Here is a 21,477-nt window from a genome sequence, read left to right as displayed (position 1 = left end):
CGCGGCCCGGCGCGCTGATTGGCCGCCGGGCGAGGCGCGCGATGGCGGAGCGGGCCATAGAGCTGGGTCGCGGGGCAGAGTGCCGCGGGCCGGGCGCCGCGCGGGCCGGGCGCGGCGGAGGACCCGGGCCGGGCCCGCCGCCACACGAAGCAGGCGCGCACAGCTCTAGACACGTTTCTATTTTATTACGGCAAAGGTGAAAAAGCCACCTCGGCCAAACAGGCAACCAGTAAAATTTATCCCAAAAATAACTCGGTACAAAACAGGTCTGCTTCAGAATTAAAAAAAACCTTTACATGAGTTTAAAACCTATTCCAAAACATAAAAGTAAAACAAATTCCATCCTTGATATTAGTAGCCACAGTCGCACACCCCTCCCTCTGGAGAGCATGGAATGAGATGTCTGGAGTCCGTTTCCATGCGCCGCTGCTCGCTGCTTTAGCTGGTGTCCATCTGCAAGGCAAGAACAGCACCATCAGGCGTCGACCCGGGCCACGCGCGGCCGCGAGAACCGTGCTCCAGTCAGACACGGAGCTTCAAACCCTCAGCGTAAGGTCCCTTGGCTTCCTATTCTAGAGAGCTCAGCTCAGGCAGACCACTGCAACTCACTGGCTTTACTGGATAGAGATGCAGAGATTAACATTCAAATCTGTCTCAAGCACCAAAACGCTCACTAGGTGATACTTTCTGATAAGAGCTGAACCACTGCACTTTGATATGCTTAGACAAGACCATGGGCCCCTTACACTACACTTCCTACTCTTCCTACTCCTTTTTTTTTCTCCTTTTTTTTTTTTTTTAATATTGTTACTTACGCATCACTAATTCCAAAGACTGTTCTAAAACACAGCACACGTCCAAACCAATTTTTCTAGCTCCTTACATACTGACACCTCAATTTTATCCCACACCTACAGAGACCAGCAAGAATCAGATTACAATACACATGCACAAACCTTGATTCCCTGTCAACGAATTAACCTTGCTGTGGCACAAAGACACCTGAGCCAGTTTTGAATGAAGCTTTATGGACTTCTACTCCATCAACAACACTACTGACCTTTTCTCTATTAGCATACAGTGTCATTACTCCGCATATGGTTTTTATTTTTGTTCTTAATTTTTCCAGCCTATAATTACTGCTGTTTTGTTAGACAACTATTGTTCATACACAGCTACTTCAGCTACAAAAGAGATCAGCCTACATGGGTCCTAGATAGTCTGGGAAAGCTGGAAAAGAGGCTACTTCTCAATGATGAGTAAGGAACAGCATTTGATAAAGTGTTTTGGAAAGTTAAATTAACTGCAGAAACAAGGCATTTCTCAGCTATAGAGGAAGGCTATTTTAGTCCAATGATCCGAGAAGTAATCCCTTTTCTGCCAGCCCTGGTCTGTTAGTTTCCCAGCACCAGATGCAGCAGGGTGCACTGTTCTGTAAGCAGGAGCAGCACTTACCCTGGCATTGTAAGCATCCAGCTGTGCATCTAGTTCTTCTGCAGAGAGTTGCTGTTTAGAAGTTCTTCCAGCTCCTCTGCCTCTCCCTCTGCTCCCACCACGACTACCTCGTCTGTTGCCACCTCCACCACCAAATCCTCCTGTACCACCACGGTTTCTGGTCATGCCACCTCTGTTTACACTGTGATTTTTAAAAAGCAACTGTTATAGTACATTCTAGTTAACCCAAACAGCCACTCAGAAGTTTGCAGAATGGAAGATGGATCCATGCTTCCTATACAGAGAGAGGCTATGCAAATTTGCTGCCCATGCTGACCAGGCACAGCAACTCATGTGGCAGTACAGCTTCTCACCTCTGTGCTGGTCTCCTCTGTGTGTCTATCTGTGACGTAACCAGCTGAATGTTCATGGGGCGCCCTAGAAGAAAAGAAGCTAGTAAGTCCATGCAGGGGTGGACATGGAGACTGGACTCCTCCAGTCATCACGACAAACAGCCAAGCAGGCTCACCATCCAAGGGGACTCCATTGTACTGCTTCATAGCTTTCAGAGCGTCTGCCTTTCTTTCAAAATGCACATCTGCTGTCCCTAGACTGCGGCCAGATCTGTCATAGTGCACTGCTGCCTTCTTCAAGGTCCCAAACTCTGCAAAGAGTTCCTGAGAAACAGAGGGAGAAGAGTGAGCACACTTCAATCCGCGCTGTTAACGCTGAACGGCTAAGACAAAGCACTGGCCACTTCCTATATGCACCAGCTTTCAGCAAGTACAGGTGTTTTCAAAACATCATTCACAATTTAGAAGAAGAATCTATGAAAAGGGGGAACACAAATCCATTAGAAGAACTTCAGGAAGCAGCTATACACAGCGGAAGTAAATAAGACATTCACCATTGGCAGGCTGTGTGCCTACAGCCAGTGGAGCAGGCTCAGGGGATGTTGACCTGCTGCTTCTCCCAAGGAAGCTGCATGTCTTTGTGCTGAGATTGAATGTACAGGGCCACTATTTAAAAATAATTGGTTTCACAGTGGAAGAATGACCTTTATTTCCATGAATGCAGCGATTTACAAGGTGATCATAATTTCTATGTGCTAGACTTCTTAAAAAAAAAACACACACACTTTGCTAGATTAGTTGCAATTAAAAAAATAAATAAAATAATCCATTCACTTGCCGTCTTGAATGGTGGAAATGAGAAGAGGCAGCAATAGAGGCACTAGTTTTGTCCCTGGCTGATTTACTAGAAATAGCATGCACAAGACATCTCACTGCTTTGTGAATTTCTAATACAGCTAGTGCCTCAAAAAAATCTATACCAGAACTGTCGGATGTCCAAAAGGAGACTGCCTGACACCTTTTATACCATCCACTGCAAAGCCTGAACATCATTCCTACTGTCTCCAGGAGCTACTGTCCAAGTATTTGGAAAGAGCACTGTAAATGTTCTTTCACTTCCAAAGCAAGCAGCATTCCAGGCAATACAGCATGCCAGCTTCTACTTTATGTTCATTTAACTGACATACATGCTACCACAGCATTCCATGTGAGCTGTCTGGAATACGGAGCAGCATACATGAAGAGTTGCTCAATGACATCTTCAGAAACAGCCTCCCTCACTGCGCTGCAGAAAACCCAGGTTCTCCAAGAGCAGACCTTGGAAGGTCAAGGTACAACACTATATATGTTTCCTCCAAGAATAAAGCTTGTTTTAGGTTCCTTCCAGTCACCCATTCCTGCTAATACAACTCAGGGCTATACTGTACCTTATTAACAACATGATCAGCATAGAAACAAGGAAGTCAATCAGCAGAGTTTAGAAAATACTGAATTATGAGATAGGTAGCAACAAATAGGTGCACCATATTACAGTCAGCTTTGCTGCTAAATAAAACACTTGCGGAACTTCATCGGCCCCTACAGTCCAAACCAGCAGTGGGAAAGATATCTTAACTACCACACAGCATAAGAACTAGTTGAACTGAGGCGACTTTACAGGCTCACGCCTTGTACAGTGGGGCCTGACTACAACAAACGAACTTACTTCAACCAAAGCTAACTCCAGATAGGAAAAAAAGTGGCTTAAAGTGCATTACCCAATCAAATGTTAACCAGGTGATCTAAAAACAAACAAACAAAAACAAAAAAACCCACACGCTCACTCACATAGCTAGATTAACATATAAGGTAACTGAAATGAATTAATAGATAAAAAGCATTTATTTCCTGGTTGGGTACATCAGGACCAAAAGCCAACTTAAAAGTGTTTTGCAATGTAACCAAACTAGCAAAGCCCTCTAGTGGGGACACACCTTACGTTTGCAAGTGTTTGTGGCTGTACAGTTTAATGCCTGTAAATTATAGTACCCTTATAGCTAGGTGAGTGCACCAATTTCAATCCCTGTTCTGATCAATTCAGCTTGGCCTGAAATACCTGGCAGATTTTTAACCAAAGCAGAGCTGAAACAAGTGATAAAACCACGACGTGGTAACTCAGCTAAACAAACTGAACTGTAAGGAATTTAAAGGTAACGCAGATATTACAGCACAAGTGGGAATGTTCTTCCTTACAAATAAGTCTTCCTAGTTTCACTGATTGATGCTCCCATAGGAATACATTTACACTTCATAGAATATGATTTTAAAACAAAGAAGCTATGCAAACAAGCCCTATAAAAACAAACTGATGTACTTACAGTATAGTTACTGAATTTATGAAGACATATGTAGGCCTTAAGTGTTTACACAGTTTATACTAGGTTCTCAAGTCACAGGATTCAGCCAAACACTAGCATTTTCCCACACAAACACTCTTGCAGTCATTTACGACGCAATTAGAAGTTCTTAAACTGCAGTCTTCTTCCCATCATCAAAACAGCTGCACAATAAATACGTATGGCAACCACATCCTGGAGTGAAAGGGCCTAGAGATCACCGCTCCAGGCTACAGAGAAGAGCAGGACCTTGAGGGCTACAGCATCCCCACGAAGCACCCGAGGCAGATGCTATGAATGAAACCCCCCGTGAACGGCGGCCGCAGGTACAATGGGGCAGTTGGAGCCGCTCACCTGGATGTCTGCATCTGAGACACCGAAGTCGAGATTGGAGACAAGGAGCTTCCCGCCGGTCTCCACGCCGGCACCCGCCCCGAAGCCGCTGTCGAACAGGTCGTGTTGCCACTTCTCGGGGAGCTGCTTCGGCTGCAACGAGAGCGGCACCTCGCTAACCGGGGCCGGGGCCGGGGCTCCCGCCGCCCACCACGCGCGCCGGAGCCGCCAGCGCGAACAAAGGGCCGCGGGGCGGGCCCGCCGCCGCCGCCGCCGCCGCCCCCCGGCACGGCACAGATCGGCCCGGTCCGTCCCGGCGCCGCCGTCCGCTCTGCCGCACCTCCGCTGCCGCCGCCCCCCGGCCTGGCCCGCCCCGGCCCGCCGCCCCCGCCCCCGGCCCCGGCCCCGGCACGCGAGCGGCTGCGCCGCCGCTGCGGCCCCGCTCCGTACCCGGCTGTAGGGCGCGGGCCGGTTCCTGCCGCCGCCCCGGGCCATCACCGGCCGGTTCCGCACGGGGCCGCCGCCGCCCGCTCGCCCGGCTCCCACGGCGCCCCGGCCGGGCCCGCCGCCACGGGTGGCGCCGCCGCGGCCCCGGCCGCCCCGGCCGCCCCGGCCGGCGCCCCGCTGGCTCCGGTTGAGCTTAATGATATCGTCCAGGGACATGTCCATCTTGTCGGCCATGATGGCGGCTCCGCTCCGGGGCCTGCACTTCCGGCCGCGCTGCGCCGACGCCGGAAGTGGAAGAGGCGGGACAGGCGGCGAAGGCGCGGCAGTCGCGCGCGCTTGCGCGCGGGGCCTTATGGGGCGGCGGCCGCGCTGCCGGCGGGGCGGGGCGGCCGCGCTTCCGGCGGGGCGGGCGGGACTTCCGGCGGGGGGGGGGGAGTGGGGCGGCGGGCGGCGATGCGGGTGCGGATCCGGGGCTGGAACGGCGTCGCCTCCTGGCTCTGGGTGGCCAACGACGAGAACTGCGGCATCTGCCGCATGGCCTTCAACGGCTGCTGCCCCGACTGTGAGTACGCGCCGTGACGTCACGCGCCGCGCCGTGACGTCACGCGCCGCGCCGTGACGCAGTGTCTCGTCCTAGGCAAGGTGCCCGGCGACGACTGCCCGCTGGTGTGGGGACAGTGCTCGCACTGCTTCCACATGCACTGCATCCTCAAGTGGCTCAACTCGCAGCAGGTGCAGCAGCACTGCCCCATGTGCCGGCAGGAGTGGAAGTTCCGTGAGTGACCGCGGGCGCCGGGGCCGCCGCCGCCGCCCGGCACTGCGCGGGCCACCGGCACCGCTTCCATGCCACAGCCGGGCTGCTGGCGGCAGCGGCCACGGGGCCCACGACGTGCTCACTGCCCTGCAGCTCCGGGCTCCGCTCACCGCTCCGTCAGCGGCCACAGTCAGGCTCCAGGCTGTATCGTCCCTACCTGCGCTGCTGGCAATAAACTCCTTGCTGTGATCTGCTCATCCCGGTGTCCCATGCACTTCCAGGCTCCAGAGATGCTCAGAGCGGTGCAGAGCCGCTGGCGCCTGCAGCAGGGGAGGGAGGGAGGGAGGGGTGGATGGGGGGCGGGGGTGCAGCTGGACTCCGTTCCCCACGGCCAGGATCCGCTCCCAGCCTCACCCAGTGCAGCAGGGCCCAGCAGGGCTCTGGGGGCCTGGGGCAGGTGCTGGGAGGCACTAGCAAGTGGGGCCAGGGCGAGCAGCTCCTTGCCCGTGGGCAATGCCGCTCCGGGGAGGCGGGCTGACGGCTGCGGCGGGGGAGGCGCGGACGGGCTGGGCGCAACACACCCCCCACCTGCCTATAAAGGCAGCAGCGGCAGCCCCGGCGCTGCTGCTGTGATCCTGCCAGCACCATGCACACTGCCCACTGGCTGGGACTGGCCCTGGCCCTGGCCCTGCTGTGCCACCCCGCAGCACCTTGGTACATGCAGGCAGCTGGACCCAGCTATTACTCGGTGGGCAGAGCCTCAGGGCTGCTCTCCAGCTTCCGCCGCTCATCCTACATCCGCCACTCCGACTCTGACAGCGCTGCTCAGCACAGCCCCCGCGCGCGGCCACGCAGTGCGGTGAGTACTAGGCTGCCCCACGGAGCTCAGGCGCAGTGGGCATCCCCACGAGGCGGCTCTCCAGTCCTCCGCAGGGCTGTGCGCTGCAGTGAGCACTGGGACCCGCAGCAGGACCCCGGGTGTCCCATGGGGCTCCGTGCCTTAGCAAGCAGCAGGATCCCAGTCTGCCCATGGGGCATGAGGAGCTCCGGGGCTCCTCGCGTCCCCAGCGAGGCTCTGGGCCACGGTGGGTGCCAGGACACCCCAGCTCTTCCAGCAGGGTTCCAAGCGCAGCTATGTATGGGCACCGGGAGAGCTACCACGCTCCCCAGGTGCCCCAGCGAGGACTAGGACCGGGGTCACCCGCCCGCAAGGCCCTGAGGCGCAGAGGGCTCCCTGCTCCCCGGGGACACCAGTCGCACCGCTGACGCTCTCTCCTGCAGGTGCTGTGCGTGATGGATGTGTCCTCCAAGCTGCAGAGCTGCCAGGCACTGCCCAGCGTGCCGGGCACCCTCCAGTGCAAAGCAGACGTGACTATGTCCTTGGACCCCACAGCATGCACGGATGCATAAGCCAACACCAGCACGATCCTACTGGGACTACAGCTCTGACAATAAATGCACCCAGACTGGATCTGTCTCCTGTGTCCTTCGGGTGGCGCTGGGGATGGGCCCGGGGGGAGGGGGCTGCCACAGAACAGCCTGTGGGGTAGGGGAGCACACTGGGGGTCTGGGAGGCACCTGCCACACCAGGACCCACATGGGGCAGCGGCAGTGGCAGCCTGGGCTGCGCCCGTTCTGGAACAAGGGACAGAGCTCCAGGACCTGCCGTGGGGCCAGTGCAACAACTGTCCGGGCCGGGAAATGGCCCTCACAGCCCCGGGGGCAGCGGGGCCCGAGCCTGGCACGCCCCAGCTCCAAGCATGGCTTGCGCCAGCTGCTGCACATGTCGTGGCATGCAGCCACCAAGAGACCACGACAGGAGGGGACCAGCCCCTGCCCTCCTCAGACTCCCACACCAGCCCCATGGAAAGTCCCACGCTGACCCCAACTGGCAATTAGCTGCTGCACTGCCCTGAGAGCTGCCGCGCACGGCCACAGGGTGCAGCACAGGGGCTGCGCGGGCGGGCGCAGATGCGGCCGAGCCACGAGGATTAGCAGAAACAGCCTGGGCTTTGCTGGGACGGCGCCAACGCGTCCGGGGTGTTACTGGCCAGCACTGCCCCTGGCAGAGCCCCTAGCCCGCTCTGTGCCTGCAGCGGCTTCGCCCACTCAAGGAGCGGAGCTCAGCCCACACCGTGCCCCATGCCGTGCCGCTCAGCCTCGCTCACATCCAGCTGCTGCCCACGCCAAGCCAGCTGGGCACCATAGGCAGCCCAGGTGACACCAGGGAGGGCGATGCTGCTGGGACATGCAGTGGCGGCCAGCATGGGGATGAAGAGGCCCAGCTTGTCCCTGCCCAGCGTGGCAGGAGCAGCGTCTCCCATCTCCTCTCCGTCGGGGGCCGCGTGCTGCACGAGCCTCTCGCTGCCAGCAGCTGCCAGGCAGCAGCTCCGTGTCGGTGCCGTTTCCACCCTTGTCTCCCTCCCAGACCTGCCGCACGTGGCTGCGGGTGCAGCTGGACATGGGGCTCCTGCAGGCTGTGGTAAGGAGCCTGTTCCGACCCTTCCAGTACGGGAGAGCCATTGGCACGCACCGCACAGTGCAAGCACGGCTGCCAGCGCATCAGCTCAGGAAGCAGAGTCTAGCTCTTCTGCAGTTGGGGTAAAGAATAAAAAAGAACAACGCAGAAAACAAACTTACAAACTTGAAATTCATGAGCTTTCCTCTTACATCACCATGCTAATTTTAGCCCCTTGGGACTCACAGAATGTCAGGGAACGCAAGCGTGGTGGGAGCAGGGCCCAGAGGCGCTTGGAGCGAGCAATTGCAAATGCAGAAGATTTCTGCTCAAAAATGGCAATAAGGCCCCAAGGAACTTCAGCTTCACCAGGCAAAATTACTCCATCTGCTCAAGCAAAGCTGAAGTTTCCAGGCAAAAAAGTGACACCAGTAGGCAGGCAGCTGAGCACGGAGAGAACAAAAATTAAATAGTTTTGTCATTTTTTAATAACTGCACCTGTGTGCAGCCCAGAGGCAGCTCCTCTACATGGAGACTCTCAGCCCAAGGTGGATTTGTTACCGTGACTAACTTGTTTACTTTTAATTACAGACGCTTCCACAGCCTCTCCTTTTCACAGCAGGAGCAGGGCCCCGCGCCCTCTGCTGCCCTGGGGGCTCCAGGTGCGGGGCAGCACAGGGAGCTGCTGCTGCTCTTCTCAGGGGCAAGAAGCAACATCTGCAGCCCCAGGGCAAAACCCAGCCGGGGGGGGGGGGGGGTAATGCTGCAGTGGCCTGGGAAGCAGCCCAGCAGGGACTTGCTGCCCCCCTCCCCCCAGAGGGCAGCATCCTGCACCCACGGACCATCACCAGTGCACAGGGAGCCCCGACAGAGGCTTTTTGTGTCACCTCTGGTGCTGCAGGAGGCCAGCAAGGGCAAGGCCACTGTATTTCTCCCGGATGGGGCGGAAGCATCACCCCTCTCCCCGAGCATGGCAGCAGGAGCTGGTCACTTGCCCAGTCAGCACTGCCCTTTCCACTCCTCTTGGCAGAGCCGCAAAGCGCAGCACTGGGCTGGGGCAGAGCCCTCTCCCTGCTTGTCCCAGCCCCGCGCAGCCTAGTGGTGCCCCGCGTCCCATGCCTCCTGGGGCAGGAGCCCAAGGTCCACGCAGCAAGGGCCTTTCCTTGGGCCCCCTTGTCCCACCCGGGCCTTGGCAGCAGCTCTCCACCCAAACTCCACCACAGATCCGCATGCCCTGCTGCCACACCAGAGCCACCTTCCCAGGCAGAATGGACCCGACGTCCATTTGCCCCCACCAGCTGAAGTCACAAGAGACCTAGTTCACAGTATTCAAACCACGTCCCCGCACCCTTCCTTCCCCTGGTTTATACGACTGCCAAACTGCAGCAACACTGACCTTCCCATGCAAGGTCTGCTGCAGCTTTAAAGTACAGGAAATATAAACACCCCAAACATGGCAGAGCAAAGGTCCCCTCACCCTGTCTAGCTCAATTCTTCAGTGAATTCAGCAAACACCTCCTCACAGGGAAAGAACAAATGGCTTCTGGCTCCACAGTGATCTCTGACCCACGTGGTAGAACAAATTTAGCACTCTCCCAGAGCTGAGGCTGGTCCATCCAAGGGCAAATAGTTTGTTTTCACAGCTCTAGTGAACTCTAGCTGGAATTCAGTAGAGCTCCTATGGAAAAGCTTCCTAGGAAGCCAGTTCCACCCAAAGGCCTGACAGCTTTCTGCTGCCTGGACTCAAGGCCCAAAGAGACTGATACACAATTCTTTAACATTTTATTGGTGATCAGCAACAGAAGTGTACAACAGAGAGGAAAGAAAAGAACCATCTTGGAAGGACTGCACAGCACAGTGCAGGGAGTGGCTTGAGACCCCCAGCACAGCACCCTGGAATGTAAGGGGCAGAAGAGGGCTCAGCCTAGCCCTGACTTCTCCCAGGCCCATCCTCCTCAGGCCCTGTCACTTCCCACAGGAGGTGAACATGCTGCCTTTCAACCTTAAGAAAAGCGACATGGAATTTCAGCTCACAAGGTAACTCCCTTAGACACAAGGTGAATTCCAGCAGCAACAGCCAGCAGAGCTCTGAGCATACTCTATGCGTAGAATTGGGTCTCCTGCATATCTTGCAACAGGAAGAGCCTTTGGCTACCCTGCCCCCCCACCAACATTTCCACTCCTCACACAGAGAAATTAATCACCAGGGAAACCACTAGCATTGAGGGTCCCTCACCCTTCAGCAGATGCTAAGCTGCTGCCAGTTACTGGGGAAACAAATGATGCACTGGTACCAGTCACAGCTGGAGAAAGGCTTTTTCCAGTTAAACCAGAAGTAACATTGTGTCCGGTATTTGTACAGACACAGCAGCAGAGAAGAGTCAACGTGGGGAATCTTACAGCACAGGACACAGTCAGCATCTCCAGCAGCAGTCACACTGATGGCCTAACATCCCTAACCAACAGCTCTCAGGAGGAACTATGAGCGCCAGATCCTTTCCCCCGAGAAGGTTGTTCTCTTCAGTGTATAAAACAGCCCACACCACGAACCAAAGGGCTGTTCTGAAATGCAGACTCCAACCAGGACAGCAGAACCTGGAACGGGACAGAAGCAGCCCGGGGAGCTGCTCCACTTCCCATCTACTAAAAGCCAGAAATGGCAGAAGGTAAAAGCACATCAACATGTTAAAACATCAGTTAGAATTAAAACCATTTTCTCTTTTGTCAAATCTCCTCTTGGGAAAGGGAATAGGGGCTGATTAACGGAGGAAAAACTAGGCAGCAGGATCCCAACCCATTACATCTGTATAATTAGTGCAAGAGGAGCTAGGACAGACGAGGGTGGGATAATACATCCTGTGCATGCCAGTAGCAGTGTTCTTCTTTAAGGGTTCTCTCTGCAAAAGTTCTTTGCTCCTCCAGAGGAGGGTGATGCTGCAGCATTTTGCAGCCCACAGATCAGTTCCCTGCTGGCCTAGTGCTTCTCTTCTTCCAGTTTCTTCATGGCTTCCAACACAGCCAGCTCTTTTGCTTCCTTCTTCTGGTTCCTAGCTTCAAACTCCAGCCTGCAAGAATCAGGAAACTGCATGAGATTCTCATCCATCCATATCTCTAGGAGACTATAACCAGTTCAGAGCAGGGGAACAACTGCTTTCTCCCATGCTGCTTTATTTCAAGAGCATTTCAGAAACCTCATCATTAACCCCCATACGCCTCTTCTAGAGCCAGCATCCAGCACATTCCCATGACTGTTATAATCACTCCAGAAGTGATAGATTCCCATGCTGTACAAACATTGCTTATTTCCCACTCTGCAGAAGATGTTGCTATACTATACTTAGTCCATCCTGGGACAGGCCACCTGCTGCTGCAACACCAAATTCAATTTTACAATTGGCCTGAGCCAAAGTCATTGAAAGTGAAGGTCTCAGGCCTAAAAGAGCAAAGCTCTGAGTGTAACAGAATGCTGTATCCCCAAGAATACAGCAAGGAAATTCTATCATTAATGGAGGGAGAGTTAAAAACAATAAAACACAAGTGGTGAAGGACATTTTGACATGGTACAGTGTAGCTATTCCTTGTCCCATACAGTCTGGTAAATCCACATCTAAGCAGCCCATCTAAAGTTTTAAAATAAAGCTGTGGAAAAAGGAGGATCTGTCCACTGAGTCTCTCTCTTCTGTGCCTTTAGGTAACTCTTTCTCTTCCTATTCAATCCTGTTAATTAGCCCTCAGACAAGCTACACTAAAAAGTGTGTGACAGAACTGGAAGAGGAAGAAAGCCAACCTGTTCTTGATGATTCTTTGCACAATCAAGTCTGTGGTGAGATTGCTGCCACTGTCCACCAGCTGGAAAATACCACGTCTCTTTGGTTCCTGTGAACAAACACAGCAGGCTCAGCTAGGAAAAGCATGCAGGACCTCTGGATTTACAGCTTAGTAAAAGAAAGCTGAGCAGAAGTCACAGCAGGTCCTGTGGGCACCCAACCAGGCATGACACAGAATGATCTCCGAGGAAGCAGAATAAATCACTGCCAAAAGCAGAGCTTCACATATATGGAAACTGAGCATGGCTGCCTAGGGCTGGCACAGAGTAAAGATTAGAGGATTTCTCATTCTGCCATGAAGGCACTAGAAACAGGCAAAACAAAGCAGTGACTAATAGAATGGAGTAGTTGTGAATGATTTAGAGGCTCTGTTCCAAGTCTCTACCTCGGGTAAGGATGAAAAGCAGAATCACCTGCCAAGGACTTGCTTAGGTAGCATCCACTGCAGTATAGATTCTCAGCTCAGGAGCACGACTGAAGCCATGATTTATCTATCACAAACACAGACAATGGCAGAGAGCAGGAAGCATGGATAACAACAGCTGGCAGCTTACCTCATATGGATCAGAACCATCCTTGTCTGGCACCACCTCAGTCATCCCATGGCACACAAGCGTTACCTAGAAAGGTGCACAAAGTCATTGCCATTATCATGTTCCCTCCAAAAGATGAAAAGAACTTTCCCCACTGCTGCCCTCAATGCAGTGTAGTCTGAACATCAGCAAAGCCAACCCTCATGTGCTAGGCTTGATGATACCTCCCGAGATCCCTGTAATCATGCTGAGCAGGACAGTCTCTCTTCTGCACCCCTGTGTTTTCCTGCACCACTTCAGTTCCCTCAGTGCAGCAATGACCGACATCTTCAAGAACACCTATCTGTACCCAGAGACTCTCACCCTGAAGTGATCCAGCAGATCAGCAGTGACGGCATAGGGGGCTCCAATCACCACTTCTGAGACATACTAGAAAAGAAACCAGGTAAAGTGTCCAGAGTCAAAAAAACTTCAGCCACCTCATCTGGGTATGACTTTAGGAACTCAAACAAGGGAACTGGAAAGTGAGTTTACCACCCAGAACTTGTCACACAGTACCCTTTTCTACTAGAAAGTAATTTTTAGTAGAAATGTGTACAGAGTAAATCCAAAAATTAATTGCTTAGGGTAAGCATTTCTGGGGCTCCTTACATTTGTTTCTCCAAAATTTTCTCCCCTGCTGCAAAGGATTGGATACCTTTCTGCAAGAACACAGTCTTTAACGTAGTGCAGAGCAGTCCTCTGCAAAGAATTCTGCCTTTTTGTTGCCAGTGGAAGAAAGCTAAAAGGGTTCTACAAGTCAGGATATCCAGGATGCCAGATGAGCCCAGCAGCTCCTCACAGGAGCACATGAGGACCTCTGGTAGCCAAAGTGATCAAAGGAAGACAAAGGACTTTGCCTTCTCAGTGCACATCAAAGAAATCATGCAAGACTGTTGGCTGCTAAGTGGACCACACTAACTCCCAGGCAATTTCTAAAAGATTGGAGAAGTGACAGACCTGTAGACACTTACCCTACAGGCTAAGACACTGAGTGTTCTTTCGTGGATGTTCATGATGGGATAGTTCTTCCCTTTGTAACGGTTTACTTCCTACAGCAAAGCACCAGTCACCATTAGAAGAGACACAAAGCAACCCCCTCCACCTCACTTTCTCCCAATACTGAAATCCCGTATCGACCACTACATCTCTTCTTGGCTTCCAGAGCACAGTATGCTTATTTCAGAAAGAGGAGATGACAAACCGTTCTGTCACTGAGGTAATGTAGTCATGGGAGCCAATGTTTTTGGCAATGTCATGTTCACACCTGGTCAAAGTGCAGCCCAGCAATGATGTAGGGTCTTTCTGCCAACTGGTGAACCTTCTCCAGGAAATCCACATGCCCAATATCTACAGACCTGTTTAAGGAACTAAAGCTAACAGGGAGAATGAGATAGAAGAAGTAGAAAACAAATATACTGGGAAGCCACAGTGGGAGAGAGGAAACCCAAGGATTTTATATCACTTGCTGCCTGCATGCTGGGAGCAGCTGTTCCCTTCCTCCTCTGGTTCCACAGGTTCTGGGTAAAAGCCAGAACTTTTTAGCTTCAGCTTACATAGTTTTAGTGCTGCCTTTGTTCAAAATTTCTATGCATTTCAGGTGCTCTGGCACAATGCCTCAAACACTGTCTGGGGAGAAAGTGTCTACTCAAAATACCCTGCACTTTCTAAACCGCAGTTACCTGATCCATGACAGCCAGTCCTTAAAGGGGACTAGAGTATGATCTTAAATCATTTTCTTTCCTCCAACAGCCAGAAATCCTCTCTACAGAGAACCTGTAGCTTTTTTCTCAGCATCCTGTGACTGACTAAGAAACTGCCAGTAAGAAGTCCTGTTTTCCTCCTCACACACAAACTTCCAGGAAAAAGAAAAGGAGAGGTAAATATCCAAATCCGGTGTCAAAAAGCATGAGAATGTCAGACAACCAGACCAGCACTACACTCTCTTGACAAAACAGAGTCAAGGATACGGAACAGGTCGAAGGCTCCAGCCACGTAGATGATAGTGTCTCCTGGCTGTGGTTCCTTCCCAGATGCAAACTGGATTATCTTCTGAGATGTCTGTAGGAACTGTGAGACTCCAGTCCAGGGACTGCGACCTTTCGGCCCCTAGGAAAACAGACTTCAGGAGGTAACTTGGACAATACAAATATACCCCCCCAGAATACAGCTGTAGGTAGGGCTATATCTTAATTTCCTAGAAAGAATCACAACTCTTAGCAGCTTGTACTTCCTACATTCCTGGCATTAAATATTCGAGCAATTTCACAAACACTACTTCCCACTTTGTCAGATACAGTCTAATCATCTGCTAAGCAGGCAAGTAAAAAGATGCTGAGAAGAAAGTTCAGAAAGGAGGAGGGCTCCAGGACAGTCTAGGATTTCCAGGAGAGGCAGGGCTCACTAACAGAACTGACAATGCATAATCTACCCATGTCCTCTTAGCAATATGCTCTTTCTGAGCTATAAGGCTGCATACCTATTCACCTGCACAGATGGCAGCCAAGCTGATTACTGGAAGGAGATCACCCAGAGCTCAAGAGCCAGATCCTAGCTCCAGCGCGGGTGCCACAGCAGATGGAGTTTTAGCTCCACCACGTGGCAGTTTTGGAAACAGCTACTGAGTCACCTGTTCTGACATCTGCTTCATTCCCCTGATGTTAGCAGCTCTAAAAGACTTAAGAGACTGAAGACAATTCAACTAACACCAGAGCATGCCACATAAACAGCAGTATATAGAAGCGGGACTCAACTGACAGGAACCCTACTTGGTGTCCAGATATGTCTCCACACATCCAAGAACCAGAAAACATACCACCTAGAGCCTGCTGAAAATAATACAACACGTGAAGAACTTGCTCAAGCTATAGGTCCAGGGTCTTGTTAATCAGGGACATCATACACCCAGGGAAAAAAAAGAGTCTGATAGCTCTTTAGAGGCAGCCCAAGACACAGGCTGAACACAACTGCAGAGAACCCCAATAAGAGTGCTTGGCTATTTGAAGACCAGGCATGTGAATTCCGTGCAGAATTGCATGCTAGTCACATGCATGCTGCATAAACACTGCCCAGACTTGATGCACAGCACTAAAAGGAGTATCCACAGAGGCTGTCCCTGGGCTGGAAGAACAGGGAGCTGGATCCCAAGGGAAGCGGCAAAAAAAAAAAAAAAATTTACAAGCAAGCCAGAGAAACCACAAAGGCTCAACGAGTGCAGCAGGTCTACAATGCCACTAAAATAGTTCACTCCACCAGCGTGCTGGCCCTGTGCAGACCCCATCTGCCTACTTCACCAACTGCAGTAGCTACTTTAGAGGGGCAGCAGAGATTTACTGAGGTTACTACTAAATGTGAAAAAGCCAAGACTGCAATACAGGCCAGAAAGCACATTTGGAATCCTTCTCAGGCCAGGAGTGGAACAACCAGATATTCAAGCCCAGAACTCACACAAATTACCTTCCCAAAGTTGTCAGTGTGTTTCCGATAGTCTAGGTCCTCGTCCTAAAGGGAGAGTAAAGAACAAAAATATTTAAGCACTCGTATAACACAATCGGACAAAAATATGTTTGCATGTGGCACAAATGCTGGAAAGTCCCTACTCAGGCTGGACATCATTGATATCTGCTCTAAATGATAAGCTAGTTAATATCTAAACCACAATCATGTCCTAGCATTAGTTAGATGGACCCTGCCCTTATTTGATCCCAGTCTGGCACCACACAGTGACAGTGGTTCTTGCCCAATCTGCAGAGCTGATAGTTGAGGGACATAGGTGCGCAATACTATGCAGTCCCCTAAGAGGGCAATGTCCCTTCCTCCTCCAAGGACATGCCACTGGAGATGGGCTCAGATCTCTCTGCAGACAGCTTGTGGAACTTCATCAATTCTTGGTGTGAATTTACATAACACAGCTAAGCCAGTCTAACAGCTTAGCACACTAAAAGAAGGATCTCCTTCACCCCCTAAATTCTCTTGTTTCTCCCTCATCTTGTCCCTGTATTATCTAGGTGTTTCCATCCCCTTCCTTCACACAAGCAGTTCACTGGATTGTACACAGAATCGATTCCAAGTTATTAATCTAACAGAAAAATATTTTTTTTCCTTTGGTTAGGTTAACTTTCTACTGTGTAGTTAGCTGAGCAGACTCAAGAAGGGTCTGATGAGATTTAAAGCCAGTAGTCAGCCAAAAAATGCAGCTCAACGGTAAGAATGGGACTTTCCCATTCTGAAAGGAGTGAGGGGTTAAATCAATGTGGCTGCGCTATGTAATTTCACTCTCAGAGAAGCCACAGGCTAGCCTGTATTTCCCATAACATTCCTGAAGCCACATCAGTTATTATAGACCACAGCTTTGGAGATCTACATCATAATCTCAGTCAGGCTTAAGCAAATGTAAGCAAAGGATCCTGCTGCCACTGCCCATAATCAGCTTGCTAGTTCTGCATGCACCTGGGAGCCAGACCTAGGAGCTCCACTGCCATTTGGGACAGCAAAAGAGAAGAGATGGATTATGTCCTAGGCTCCAAACTTCCATCACCCACAGCCCTCTGACTCACTATGTTGCTGTGGTGAGCCTTAGTCATGAGCAGCATGCGGCCAACCAGGTCAGTAGTAGACACACCCTGGGTGCGTTTGCATTCCCTGCAGGGAGATAAGCAAAGGATAAAGCAGAAGCTGTAGGAGTATATGCCTTTTTCGTACCCCCATTACCACAGGAACATCTGAGAAATCTGATAAATCCAAACCAGGGAGTGGCCTGAGGAAAAGGAAAAAAAAAAAAAAAAATCTTCCCACTATCAGTTCTCTGTATAGAATAGAATATTTGTTTGCTGAGCCTCTGCAACTTTTTCACCCCACAGAACTAGTCATATGAGGAAAATCTGCCTTGCACAGCCTTCCCAACAGAACTGACTCCCAATGAGGCTTCAAGATGAGAACTGCCATATGCCAGTGACAGGTAGGCCCTGTCAGTCAGCTGCTAGTCTGCACCACTTCCTAGAAGCCAAAACTGCGAGAGCAACTAAAGCTCTGATACATTACTGCAAATGAAAATGTGACCCAGAGACAGCTGTCTTTCATCTGAGGCTTCTTCAGGACAGAAACTCCCAGAAACTCTGCTCAAAATAGGATAAGAAATTAAAGTGGCAATGGCTTACCTGTATCGTCCAGCTGCCTTTACTTCTTCATAGGTATCCTTGCCATCTATTGTTAGTGTGATATCATCTACAGAGAGAGAAAAGCCTCAGAAACACATCCACACACCTTCCTGCACAAATGCTATCTTGGAAGTACAGCGATAGCTTAGTATGCCCAGCACACAAGCCAGACAAGAACTCCTGCAATCTGAACCCCAGCCAACATCTTGCATTCCATGGAAGTGGCAGGGGTTTGCAAAACTTCCTAACTGTGGAGAAAAGCATATTCCTGGATGCTAATGGCCATTAGCCCATCTAGTCCACTGTCTTTTATATAGTCCAGCAAATCTGATACGATTGCCTATGCAGTGAGTTCAATAGCACACATTACTGAATTATTGCCCAAATGACAACAAATAACAACAATTAACTTCGGTGCTGAAAAACAACTCAACCTTATTTTCTCTAGCACTGGTTTCAGCCACTAGTTCATGTTACAACTTTCCCAATTAAACAGTCCTTCAATACTCAGTGCTGTCCTTCAGCAATAGCACTTCTATAGTGACATCAGTAGACCTTTTGAAGTTTCTAAACTAAACAGAGTGGGCTTTGTTTCACTGTAAGACTACACTAGTACTGCAGAGTTAGTTCTGGTTCTTACTTGGGCATGGTTCCTAACTCATCCTACAAAAACACCTCTCATCTGAATTTAGCAATAGTTTCAATTACTCACAAGTGAAAACCTAAATAGGCTTTCATTTAGCAAAATACCCAGTATACAGTGCAAGCACTGGTAACTCACTAGTACTACTCTTACATAATTGCTGCAGCATGCTCAGAAAAGCTGTTAAGTTCTTCTAAAATTCCACACCTTTACCTCAAGGTACACAGTGAAGGGAGGTGGGGAGAACATATTGCAAGTACTGCTCTATGTGCCAAGAAAGAGGCAGAAACACTGGATTTGCTGTCTGTCATCTTCCCAGTTAAGCTCAGCTATTTCAAAACTTCTCTTCTGCACAAACACAGTCTGGTAAAACTGCAGCACCTAGGAGTATGATCCACATAAAAGCATGGCATGTTTTGGCAGAGGGGATAAATGCAGGATAATTGGAGCAAAGGCCACTAGAGCTTCTCTGTTGTCAAACTCTCTCTCTGAGACTAGTTTTGGGTACCTGACCCCTTACACACTTTCAGTGCAGGCAATTACCATCATGTCTAGTCTCAAAAAAGCACTGGTAGTGAGGCTCCAAGTGTTAATGCCATATAAAAACAAAAAGCATAATAGCATTTTACAGGCATTATATTCAAGGATAAAGTTCCAACACATTTTTTTAAAAAAAGACACATAGGAAGTTAACAAGGAATTTGATAATCATTCTGTCAGGTGAAAAAGCATTTCTATCTTATGGAAGAATAACGACTTAATGTGAGTTAACATACAGTATTTAACGCAATACTTGAATTATTACTAGCAGGGAGCTGGGATCAAATGAGGAGAAGTGAGAAGAGCATAAAGACTACTCCTAATTAACAAAGTACCTTTGAAGGTAGAAGAGAGAAGGAGCTAAAGCTGAATGAACCCAAGAAATAGCCCAAGGAAGGGGACAGGGTATGAAAACAAGAATGTTTCCTCAGAACAGTTTCTCCTCAACGACTGTAAACTGAAAGATGTTCATACAAGAACCAGGCCTCAGACCACACAGTTAGCTAAGCACTTATCCAGCTTATGAACTGGATAAAGAGAAAAAAGCCCTTCGTATCTGATCTGATCTCAGGATGAATAAACATGATTGTATTTCTGCACTCTTACCTTTATAATGCTGCTTTTCACTGTTAAATAACTATTTACAAACCCTTGCTTGTACCAATGTCAATCTCAGGATAATTGTCAGACAACGCATCTCATCTTTCTAAGCAAAAGGGATGCCTGAAACCAGGGGAGCTGAGCTGATCACTCTTACAGCGCCTATTACACAAATGTCTTTCTCCAGAATATCAAACAGCAGTAGCTGTACTGACCAGTGCAGGTGCTGGCAACACAGAAGTCTGTGCAAATAAGGTATTTTCTGATCACAAGTGCTAGCCAGAACGTTCCTTGGTGCGCAGCAAGAAAAGTAAGCACACGCAAGCCCCATGGGGGCTATAGTAATACAAATATCACCTTGGAACATCACTCACCACCATGCACACAGAAGTCACAGTTATATTTGTCCAAGGTTTCCAGTGTGGTGACGTAGGGAGCTCCTGGAGCAATCTCATCCACCCACTTGATGGCTTGTACCATTTTGTACCTCTCCTCCTGCGTAAAGACAGGGGGGCCCTTGTGCTTGGCAATCTCCTCTGGGAGAAACAGAAAATCTTAATTAGAAATATATGCTACAGCTACAAGTACTTTCACCTACAGGAGCCTTACTCAGTTCACGGGCAGGTGGGCTTGACTATGGGCCCAAGCTCAGCTTGAAATTGCTTAGGAGTAGAGACAATAGCCCAAGCTAGATCAGAAGAGGTTTTAATTCAGTCACGTTTCATAAATGTGTAACAAAAGGCCCCGGAATTAACTTTGAAGGTAAAAGGAAACAGTGACTCTCTGTAATCAGACGTGCTGCCTTAATGAGGAGATCATCTTGGCTTCCTAGCAGACCCCAAAGAGAAAATTTCCTTTTTATCAATAGCTTCATGCTACACTTGGTTTATGTTAGCAAATATGCACCAATAATATAATCAAATTGAAATCCACCTTCATATGCAAGAACAAATTCCTAGTATGCATACTTTCACATGCGCTTGAAACCAGTGCTCTCCACACAGAAACGTGATCTGGGGTATCATTTCTGCAGTTCGCACCAGGGTAACTGGATGGGTTTTTTTAACTGATTCAATTATTTGATAACATAGATGACCCCTGCAAAGAACCTTGCAAGCTCTGATCTACCCAGCACTGAGGAAAGAGTGAAAAGGACAGCTCCACTCCCTTACCCAGGGAAGATATGGTTTTCTTTTGGTAGCTGCTGCTCCTTGAGATGCAGGGAGGAATCTGTTCTGCACCAGGGTCTTCGCTGTCTCGGGGCTAACGCTGCTGGGTGACTCTAGAGGTAGCAGGAGGTGAAAAGCTGAGAAAACTTCTTACCATCTGTGTGGACTCCAACGATCAGGTAGTCTCCCATGGCCCGAGCCTGGCGCAGCTGATTGGAGTGGCCATAGTGCACCATGTCATAGCTGGAAGGCAAAGGCCGGGGTGAGCCACGGCCACGGCGCAGCTGCCGCCTGCTCCCGGTGCCGATCCGAGCCCAGTGGACTACCGACAGCGGCCTCCCGGGGCACCCGGGCCGAGCACACCCGCGGCCAAAGGGCTCCAGCACTACCCGCACCGGCGGCTCGACTGACTCCGGCGGCGCCGGGCTCCCGCGGCTGCGCGGGGCCGCTCCCAGCACCGCGGTGAGGGAGCGGAGCGCAGGGCCGTCTCGGAGCCGGTCCCGGTCCCTGCCGACGCCAGGAAGGGCGCCCCGCGGCCACCCCCCGCGCCCCGGCGGTCACAGACGAGCCGGAGGCAACACCTCAGCAAACTCCGTTTATTGCTGGCCGCGCCCGCCCCACTCACCATCCGTCACACCAGACGCGCACGGGCCGGTGCGCCGCGCCGCCCGCCGCCGCGCCGCCGCCGCCCGCCGCCGCCCCGTTCCGCAGCATGGCCGCGCCGCTGTCAGCGGCGGCGCCGCTGCGCCCCGCCCCCGCCGCCATCTTGGAGCGCGTCACCGCGAGCCGCCCCGGGCCCCGCCCGCCCGCCGCCAT

The 21,477-nt window shown here is 51.1% G+C and overlaps 4 protein-coding genes across 7 annotated transcripts; 2 read left to right on the top strand and 2 right to left on the bottom strand.

Moving 5' to 3' along the window:
- Positions 1-164: 164 nt before the first annotated feature.
- ALYREF (Aly/REF export factor) lies at positions 165-5,230 on the bottom strand. The gene is made up of 6 exons (XM_062591672.1): positions 4,946-5,230; positions 4,517-4,648; positions 1,964-2,111; positions 1,809-1,872; positions 1,456-1,636; positions 165-453 (listed from the first exon to the last, which is right to left on the bottom strand). The coding sequence occupies exons 1-6, from the start codon at positions 5,174-5,176 to the stop codon at positions 439-441; spliced, it is 771 nt and encodes a 256-aa protein (XP_062447656.1). The 5' UTR covers positions 5,177-5,230; the 3' UTR covers positions 165-438.
- Positions 5,231-5,368: 138 nt separating this feature from the next.
- ANAPC11 (anaphase promoting complex subunit 11) lies at positions 5,369-5,953 on the top strand. Its single transcript, XM_062591636.1, has 2 exons — positions 5,369-5,504; positions 5,580-5,953. Exons 1-2 carry the CDS (start codon positions 5,396-5,398, stop codon positions 5,723-5,725), a joined length of 255 nt encoding a protein of 84 aa, XP_062447620.1. The 5' UTR covers positions 5,369-5,395; the 3' UTR covers positions 5,726-5,953.
- A 95-nt stretch (positions 5,954-6,048) lies between these two features.
- NPB (neuropeptide B) lies at positions 6,049-7,167 on the top strand. Its single transcript, XM_062591634.1, has 2 exons — positions 6,049-6,555; positions 6,978-7,167. Exons 1-2 carry the CDS (start codon positions 6,343-6,345, stop codon positions 7,104-7,106), a joined length of 342 nt encoding a protein of 113 aa, XP_062447618.1. The 5' UTR covers positions 6,049-6,342; the 3' UTR covers positions 7,107-7,167.
- Positions 7,168-9,919: 2,752 nt separating this feature from the next.
- Positions 9,920-21,366, bottom strand: PCYT2 (phosphate cytidylyltransferase 2, ethanolamine). 4 transcript variants are annotated; one of them, XM_062591579.1, is made up of 13 exons: positions 21,287-21,366; positions 20,816-20,904; positions 19,867-20,028; positions 17,710-17,776; positions 17,110-17,194; positions 16,010-16,054; positions 14,524-14,662; positions 13,821-13,903; positions 13,528-13,605; positions 12,878-12,943; positions 12,536-12,601; positions 11,942-12,030; positions 9,920-11,219 (listed from the first exon to the last, which is right to left on the bottom strand). In XM_062591579.1, the coding sequence occupies exons 2-13, from the start codon at positions 20,895-20,897 to the stop codon at positions 11,129-11,131; spliced, it is 1,053 nt and encodes a 350-aa protein (XP_062447563.1). In that variant the 5' UTR covers positions 20,898-20,904; positions 21,287-21,366; the 3' UTR covers positions 9,920-11,128. The 4 variants fall into 4 exon arrangements, with proteins under 4 accessions (XP_062447563.1, XP_062447564.1, XP_062447565.1 ...); XM_062591580.1 differs by lacking the exon at positions 21,287-21,366 and having other exon boundaries at positions 16,001-16,054; positions 20,816-21,277; XM_062591581.1 differs by lacking the exon at positions 21,287-21,366 and having other exon boundaries at positions 16,001-16,054; positions 19,867-19,987; positions 20,816-20,905.
- Between the last annotated feature and the right edge of the window lie 111 nt (positions 21,367-21,477).

This window comes from Rhea pennata, chromosome 19, assembly GCF_028389875.1.
Source record: "Rhea pennata isolate bPtePen1 chromosome 19, bPtePen1.pri, whole genome shotgun sequence".
NCBI lineage: Eukaryota > Metazoa > Chordata > Aves > Rheiformes > Rheidae > Rhea > Rhea pennata.
This window is presented reverse-complemented; position numbering and strand designations above follow the sequence as displayed.

Excerpts from the sequence above, each read along its gene's own strand:
- ALYREF (XM_062591672.1), bottom strand. The coding sequence starts at position 5,176 with ATGGCCGACAAGATGGACATGTCCCTGGACGATATCATTAAGCTCAAC. Across the intron at positions 1,873-1,963 it reads CAATGGAGTCCCCTTGGATG|GGCGCCCCATGAACATTCAG; the intron begins GTGAGCCTGCTT and ends CTTTTCTTCTAG. Across the intron at positions 1,637-1,808 it reads CAGAGGAGACCAGCACAGAG|TGTAAACAGAGGTGGCATGA; the intron begins GTGAGAAGCTGT and ends TAAAAATCACAG.
- ANAPC11 (XM_062591636.1), top strand. The coding sequence starts at position 5,396 with ATGCGGGTGCGGATCCGGGGCTGGAACGGCGTCGCCTCCTGGCTCTGG. Across the intron at positions 5,505-5,579 it reads CAACGGCTGCTGCCCCGACT|GCAAGGTGCCCGGCGACGAC; the intron begins GTGAGTACGCGC and ends GTCTCGTCCTAG.
- NPB (XM_062591634.1), top strand. The coding sequence starts at position 6,343 with ATGCACACTGCCCACTGGCTGGGACTGGCCCTGGCCCTGGCCCTGCTG. Across the intron at positions 6,556-6,977 it reads GCGCGCGGCCACGCAGTGCG|GTGCTGTGCGTGATGGATGT; the intron begins GTGAGTACTAGG and ends TCTCTCCTGCAG.
- PCYT2 (XM_062591580.1), bottom strand. The coding sequence starts at position 20,897 with ATGGTGCACTATGGCCACTCCAATCAGCTGCGCCAGGCTCGGGCCATG. Across the intron at positions 13,606-13,820 it reads CTGGGCTGCACTTTGACCAG|GAAGTAAACCGTTACAAAGG; the intron begins GTGTGAACATGA and ends GCTTTGCTGTAG. Across the intron at positions 12,602-12,877 it reads ATCTGCTGGATCACTTCAGG|GTAACGCTTGTGTGCCATGG; the intron begins GTGAGAGTCTCT and ends GCACCTTTCTAG.